A 7,947-nucleotide genomic window follows, 5' to 3' on the forward strand; every position below is an offset into this window, starting at 1 on the left:
GCAGGATCTTTTTCTGTCCGTGTACATGTTTTGAACTATAGTCTACAGCTGAAGCGAGCTCTGCAGGAGGACTTAGGGATCCTGACAGGTCTGAGCCTGGCCCCTGATGGTCAGTCCCTCATCTTGGCCAAAGCGGATCTGGAATTACTGCACATGAAGCCAGGGGATGCTCCCTCTGTAATCTGGTAAGATCCAAAATGCTGTTTTTTCCTGAGCTGGAGAAAGGAAAAGTGGGTTAGTGGCTACCCTGAAGTTGAGTCTGGCATAGGACAAAACACGGGATGATAGAGGTGTTTTGGGCTCAGCCTCTCTCTTTCTTATAAACCAGGAGCAGTTTTACAGACCATCCTGTGGTGATGTCCACCCACAAAGAGTATGGTGTGTTTGTTCTGCCATCAATGGACTCTTCATTTCTCTTTTTATTTGTAAGTCTTGTCTGAGAGTGTGTTAAAACCAATATTTGTGTTTTAAGCTTTGGGGCCTGTTATGGAAGGACAGGGGAAAGGAGGCAAAGGCTGTGGATTCCAAATCACCTTATTCTTCTTCAACTGGAGCAGCTCTACTTTAGAGCATTATCTATTGCATGTCCTTGTAAAAATTTCCTGCTTAAAGAATCATGACAAACCACAAAATCTGGGAGTTAATTGCATTTCTTCATGTCTGTCTTGTCTTTCCACTATCCATAATAGCATTTTGGGAGCAAGGACTTCATCTTGCCTATCTCCTATTAGGTAATTATAATTAGCTAATAGACATTCAATCCTTATTGGTATAGGTGTGCCAGAGCTAGCAGCTTCTGGAAGCAACTTTGTACCTGTAAATGTTATTCAATCCTGGCTTGCTGCTTACTAAAGTTACCTACTAAAGCTTATCCATGACTCCTGATTTCACTCTTAAATTTATACCCAAGAGAAATGAGTGTATATGTTCTCTAAAGACAGGCACATGAATGTCCATAGCATCGGTTTTTCATAGTGGCCAAGACACCCAAATGTCTATCAGTAGGAAAAACATAAATATGTGGTACAGTGTTACAATGGAATGCTATGTGGTTTGAAAAAACTATCATACTAAATGCTAATGCATGGAACAATGCAGACATGTGTCATGCATATTATGCTGGGTAGAAGAAGCCAGACACAAATGAGTACATAGCACAAGCTTTCACTGAAATGAAGTTTAAGAACAAGCCAAACTGTGAGGGCAGAAGTCAGAATATTATTAGCTCCGTGGTTGGTGGTTTGATAATGACTGGGAAGGAGCTTGAGGGCAGATTTCTGGGGTGATAAAAATGTTCTGCATCTTGTTTCTGGAGGTGATTGTATGGGTGTATGCATATGTAAAAATTCATCATGATGTGTGTGAGTGTGTGTTTTTAAGATTTATTTTATGGCTGGCGCCGCGGCTCACTAGGCTAATCCTCCGCCTAGCGGTGCCGGCACACCGGGTTCTAGTCCCGGTAGGGGCGCCGGATTCTGTCCCGGTTGCCCCTCTTCCAGGCCAGCCCTCTGCTGTGGCCAGGGAGTGCAGTGGAGGATGGCCCAGGTGCTTGGGCCCTGCACCCCATGGGAGACCAGGAAAAGCACCTGGCTCCTGGCTCCTGCCATCGGATCAGCGCGGTGCGCCGGCCGCAGCGCGCCGGCCGCGGCGGCCATTGGAGGGTGAACCAACGGCAAAAGGAAGACCTGTCTCTCTGTCTCTCTCTCTCTCACTGTCCACTCTGCCTGTCAAAAAAAAAAAAAAAAAAAAAGATTTATTTTATTTACTTGAAAGAGTTACAGAGAGAGGTAGAGACAGAGAGAAAGGTCTTTCCTCAGATGGCCACAGTGTTCAGAGCTGTGCTGATCTGAAGCCAGGAGCCAGGAGCTTCTTCCGGGTCTCCCAAGGAAGTACAGGGGTCCAAGGACTTGGGCCATCTTCCACTGCTATCGTAGGCCATAGCAGAGAGCTGGATCAGAAGAGGAGCAGCTGGTATTAGAACCAGCACCCATATGGGATGCCGACGCTTCAGGCCAGGGCTTTAACCAACTGCACCATGGTGCCAGGCCCCAATGATGTGTATTTAAGATTTGTGCGCTTTATGTATCTAAATTATAGTTTTAAAAAAGGTCCTGAGTAGCCCAGAGCAGAAAGGTATTGCTCTGTCAGAGTTGAGTGTTGAGGTGTATGAGTGGGCTCAACAAAATTACATGTGATTTCACAGAAGCAAAATGAATCAGGAGAGTTTGCAGGCAGTCTGGACTTTGAACTGGACCTTGAGAATCCTGGTGGCACCCCAATATCAATAACGCAGGCCAAACCTGAGACTGGTGAGTAGTAATGGGAGGACCCAAGGGACCCCGAGATGCCTTGGTTGAGGATGGCTGAGATCAGACCCTAACTCCGCCCTTACCATGGCAGAGTCCTCCTTTTTGTGTGCGAGCTCCGATGGGATGCTATGGAACCTGGCCAAAAGCACCCCTGAAGGAGAATGGACCACAGATAACATTTGGCAGAAGAAAGCAAAACTTCCTGAAACCCAGACTCCAGGGGCAGCCCCGGCTGTGTTGTCTGACTCTGAAGCAGAAAACAACGTGGAGAGCTGGCCAGGATTCACACAGCTAAAGACACGGCTGCGCAGAAAGGTGAGTTTGAGAGAAGGGTCCCATACAGAGAGCGGGTGGCCGTGGATCTGACACAGCGGTTTGATGCTTTCATGGTTAAGGAGGGCTTCTGAGAACTCACATATTGCTTTGCCTTCCTCCCTGAGATCCACTCGGGCTCTGTCACAGCCCTCCACATGCTGCCGGAGTTGCTGGTGACAGCTTCAAAGGACAGAGATGTTAAGCTGTGGGAGAGAGCCAGCATGCAACTGGTGAGTGTGTGTGTGTGTGTGTGTGTGTGTATGCACGTATGTGCCTGTGTATGCGTGTTGGAGGGGAGGAGGTCTGAAAGGAATCCACAAAATGATAAAGGAGTAAGAAATGGCAAAGGATCAAAATTCTGCTTTTTTGGACCCCTGTTGCAATATTATGTGACTAACCTCTTTCTAAATAACAGGCATTCGTATGAGAGAAAAATAAGTGAGGAGGCCTCAAGCTTGTAGCCCTCATTCCCCCATTTTGTTTCTGTTTTAGTTGGGACTGTTCCGGTGTGAAGGGGCGGTCTGCTGCTTGGAGCCCTGGCTAGGGCCTAACTCCACCCTGAAGCTCGCTGTGGGAGACGCACAGGGCAATGTCTACTTTCTGTCCTGGGAGTGAAGATGCTTCCCTCAGGGAGAAAGATGAACACCCAGCGCTTACTTTCTTGAGAAGATGATTAAAATAAAATGTCAGAGAATCTCAAGTGCGGACATGTCTGTGTTTTCGTGTGGATTTGGACCAAGAGGGAATAATGTGGGTGTTTGCTCTGTGTTTCTTTTCTGGTTTATCATCATTCCTTAATGGAACTGCGAGAAAATGAATTAACTCTTTAGCAAGTATGCTTTGAAACTAAGCTTTAGAATTCTTGTGCCCTCGTTGGCCTCAGGACCCTGGGCCTGACATCACGAGAGTGATGTTGATCAGCATTTAGTTTGAATAGAGAACTGAAGACTTTTCACTTAGTTAGGATAGAAGGGGAGAAGGTAGGGTAGGTCAATAGAATAGCATTTAGAAAGAGGACAAGACTAGGTTCCTCGCATGGAAACGGCCATCTCCTTAGAATGAACAGTCCGTATGAGAGCTGAGAAGCCAAGAGGCTGAATACAGAATGAATCATCTAGCTTTCATGACCTTTGCCAGGGCGGAATGTTTAGACATCACAGAAGTGTGTCTGTCTCACATCAGAGTTCACCAAGAGTAAACCGAGCTGAAAGAGGAAGCCTTCATACCCATGGATCCTGAATCTCTTAAGTACAAATTCTAGAATCTTCGTATTTTCTTATAGTTCTATCCTGTGGGAGAGGAAGTTCCCTCAGGCCTTTTATTTCTAAGGGTTAGGGAAAAAGGAAATGTCTTCTGTGTCCAAGAATTCAAGGATTTGTATGAGACAAGTCAGGGCAATGACAGGCACTTTCTCCTGGGTTGGTAGGGTTCTCTGCAGTGCAGAGAAGCACCACTGCGGTTGGTATAGAAATGAGTTCTGAGGATTCAGGGAGTTGAGGGGTGCTATGTTTGATTTCACTTTGTGCTGACTCCAGGTTTTACATGGAGAAATTACCAGAGGACTTTATCTTATTTCTGCCCAAAGTCTTTCCCAACCAGAGCAGGACTTTAGCTGAGAGGTCTTGAGACATCATGTGTCTGTCTCTTCTCATGTACCTCTTGCAAGGGTGCTAAATATACCTTCCGGACTACCACTTCCACATGTACCTTGTGACTAGAAGTCCTAGCTAAGGTAATTTGAAATTTGGGATTCATGGTCTTACCCAGAAGTCCTGCAGAGAACCATAGCACGGCATTATCCTAAAGGTGACTAATTCCAATAATTTGCCTCTTGCTCCTGTAAAAGCATGGGCCAAGGCAAGAGGATGTTCTGAATGTGTATCTTCCATGCTCTGAAAGCTCTATTAAAAAAAATCCAGTAAGGCTAGAGGCATGGGGATAGGCAAAACTAAAAAGCTAACTTGTTCAATAGACTTAGACTGGCCTGTTGGCCAGATCCTCTTGAAGGTTCTTATCTGACTAATCTTGGAGATACACAATGAGATAATAGTAAACTATAGTGAAGTCATGGTATATTTGCTGTAAGTAAAGACAGGAATAGTTTCTGGGTAAAAGTAAATACAGTAGTCCCTCTTTAACTATGGTTTTATGTTCTGTGGTTTCAGTTCATCAAGGTATACTGTGATCCAAAAAAATTAAGTGGAAAAGTCGGAACAAAACAAAAACCTCAGTAAATTTGCCATTTCATGCTCTTCTGGGTAGTTTGGTATAAGCTTGTGCTGCATCTTGCCTGAGACGTAAATCACTCTTTTGTCTAATATTTGTCTATATATTGCCTATTTTGGACGTTTCAAGTAAATAGAATCATAACATAGTTTTTTGTTGGTTTCTTCCACCCAGTGTAATGTTTTTAAGGTTCATCCATGTTATAACATGTATCAGTATTTCATTCCATTTTATGGCTGGATAATATTCAATTATATGGATATACATTTTATTTCTTCAGTTTTCAATTGATGATATTTGCGTTTTCCACTTGTTAGCTATTGTAAGTAGTGCTGTTGTCAACATTCATGTTTTTATTTTTGTTAAGCATTTCTTTTCCATTCTCTTGGAATGAATTGCTAGGGCCTGTGAACTGCCAGTTGATCCACTTCACATTCTCACCAACAGTTTACGAAGGTTCTAATTTGGTCACATCTTTTGTCAAAACTTTTTTTTTTTTTTTTAGTATAGCCATGGTAGTGGATATGAAATGGTATCTTACTGGGCCGGCGCCGCGGCTCACTAGGCTAATCCTCCGCCTAGCGGCGCCGGCACACCGGGTTCTAGTCCCGGTCGGGGCGCCGGATTCTGTCCCGGCTGCCCCTCTTCCAGGCCAGCCCTCTGCTGTGGCCAGGGAGTGCAGTGGAGGATGGCCCAGGTGCTTGGGCCCTGCACCCCATGGGAGACCAGGAAAAGCACCTGGCTCCTGGCTCCTGCCATCGGATCAGCGCGGTGCGCCGGCCGCAGCGCGCCGGCCGCGGCGGCCATTGGAGGGTGAACCAACGGCAAAAGGAAGACCTTTCTCTCTGTCTCTCTCTCTCTCACTGTCCACTCTGCCTGTCAAAAAAAAAAAAAAAAAAAAAAAAAAAAAGAAATGGTATCTTACTGTGGTTTTGTACTTCCCTGATGTTTAATGGTATGTCACGTGTTTATTGGCCATTTGTATTTCCTCTTTAGGGAAATGTCTATTCAAATCCATTGTTTGTTTTTAAATTGCCTTCGTATTGTTGAACTGTAAGAGTTCTTTATATATTCTGGTTAGTAGATCATTATCAGATTTTGATATTGCAAACATTTTTTCCCATTCTGTGGGTTCTCCTCACTTTCTTGGCAGTGTAATTTAATGGACAAGTTTTAAATTTTGATATCTATTTTGTCTTTGCCTGTTTGTGGTAGTATCATACTTTGGACACAATAATTTGTCCTTGTTTTCTAATAGTTTTAGCTCTTAAATTTAGGTCTTTGATACATTTTGAGTTATTTTTTGCATACTGGGAAGTAGTATTCCTAACTTATTACTTTGCATGTAGATATCCAAGTTGTCCCAGTACTATTTATTCAAAAAACTTTTCTTTCTCCCACTGAACAGTCTTGGCATCCTTGCTGAAAACTAACTGGCCAAATATGCATGGATTTATTTCTGGACTCAAATCTATCTCATTGATCTGTCTACCCATTTACTATATATCTACCCTATACCAGTATCACATTGTTTTGATTATTCCAGTTTTGTAGTTAAGTTTGGAAATCAGGAAGTGTGAGTCCTGTAACTTTTTTTCAAGATTGCTTTGGCTATATGGGATCTGTATGACTTTTAGGTTTGTCTTGTCTATTTCTACCAAAAAAGGCTAGAATTTTAGTAGGAATTATATTTAACCTGTAGATTGCTTTAGGCAGCATTGACATTTTTAATATTAAATTTTCCAATTGATAAACACAGGATCCCTTTTCATTTATTTAGGTCTTAAGATTTTTTTCTCAATGTTTTGTAGTTTTCAGTGTGTAAGTTAAATCTATTCCTAATCTATTTTACTCTAATGCTATTGTAAATGGAATTATCTTAATTTCCTTTTCCATTCATCACTTCTGCATAAGTAACACAATTTTTGCATACTGATCTTGTATCCTGTAATTTTGCTGTACTTCTTGGCTCTAGGATTTTTTTGGCATGTGGATTCTTTAGTGGTATCTACATATAAGACCATATAAGTTGGAAGTATGTACAATTCTACCTCTTTTTCAATCTGCATGCTCTCCCTCCCCACCCTTTTTGCTACCTAATTACCATGGCTAGAACTTCTAGCACAATGCTAAAAGGAATTTGAGTGGACATCTGGTCTGATCTGGTCTGGCTGTTGCATTCCTGTGGCAAAGCACACTTGTATATAATCATATATTGCTGGATAAGACTTGTTAGTATGTTATTTATTATTGCTGTTATATTCTTAAAGGGTATTGATATATTTTTTTAATATACTTACCTTTTTTTGTCTTAAATTACTTTATAGAATGATTTACAAAGTATTCCTCTTTCTTGGAATAGTAGGTGAAATCTACTTCAGTTTTAATGTGATGCAATACTTTAATGAGTAGATCTATATCATTTGACTAGTTCCTTACTTAGGGATCTTTTTGTATACTTCAATGCTGCAGTGACATCATTTACATAAACTTATTACTTTAAGTTTTTGGTCAAAAGTTTTGTATCTTAAATTTTGATAGATATTGGTAATTTGGTTTTTAAAAAGTTACAGACTACTGTTTGCATTTAAACAACTTTCATTATTATTTAAGAAAGTGGCTGCATATGTTAAAGTCTTTGGATTTGACCTGGACTTCCATATTTCTTTGATGAAACAGGGTATGTAAAAACTCATTGTACTTCTCTCTTCCCCGAGATGTATTTAGGATTAGTGACACTCCTTCCAATGACTTCCCAAAGAGGTGGGGGACCTGGTCCATGATTAATAGAAAAAGCTAAATGAGAAGATTTGATGAGAAAAAAGAGGACAATTCAGCCTTTGCTGCTGCAACCTTTCCTATGACAATGCCTGGAAAACTCTAGTTCACAGGAAGACTGAATTCGATGGAGAAGCATTAGCCCCATTAGTGTCCTCCAGTACACGGAGGTTATTCTGCTGTGAAGAAAAAGAATTCAGAGAAATCTACAGCTAGATGTGAGAATTACAGACCAATAGGGTAATGTCTGTGTTGGAAATGAAGACGTACATCACAAGAAATAAGGATTTAGAAAAGGAGAGCCCAAAGAAGCCAGTGG

General features: G+C 42.0%; 1 protein-coding gene across 1 annotated transcript in view; it reads left to right on the top strand.

The window, feature by feature from the left end:
• Positions 1 to 3,324, top strand: part of TEP1 (telomerase associated protein 1) — a 48,400-nt gene extending 45,076 nt beyond the window's left edge. Inside the window, exons 50-55 of the mRNA XM_051822585.3 lie at positions 42 to 185; positions 329 to 425; positions 2,204 to 2,309; positions 2,401 to 2,624; positions 2,750 to 2,854; positions 3,117 to 3,324. Of these exons, the coding sequence (XP_051678545.3) occupies positions 42 to 185; positions 329 to 425; positions 2,204 to 2,309; positions 2,401 to 2,624; positions 2,750 to 2,854; positions 3,117 to 3,239 (799 nt within the window). The 3' untranslated portion in view covers positions 3,240 to 3,324. The remainder of the gene's footprint in view (positions 1 to 41; positions 186 to 328; positions 426 to 2,203; positions 2,310 to 2,400; positions 2,625 to 2,749; positions 2,855 to 3,116) is intronic.
• Positions 3,325 to 7,947: the final 4,623 nt, after the last annotated feature.

The sequence above is a fragment of the Oryctolagus cuniculus genome, chromosome 12 (assembly GCF_051225735.1).
Source record: "Oryctolagus cuniculus isolate XC-2025 breed Fujian yellow rabbit chromosome 12, ASM5122573v1, whole genome shotgun sequence".
NCBI lineage: Eukaryota > Metazoa > Chordata > Mammalia > Lagomorpha > Leporidae > Oryctolagus > Oryctolagus cuniculus.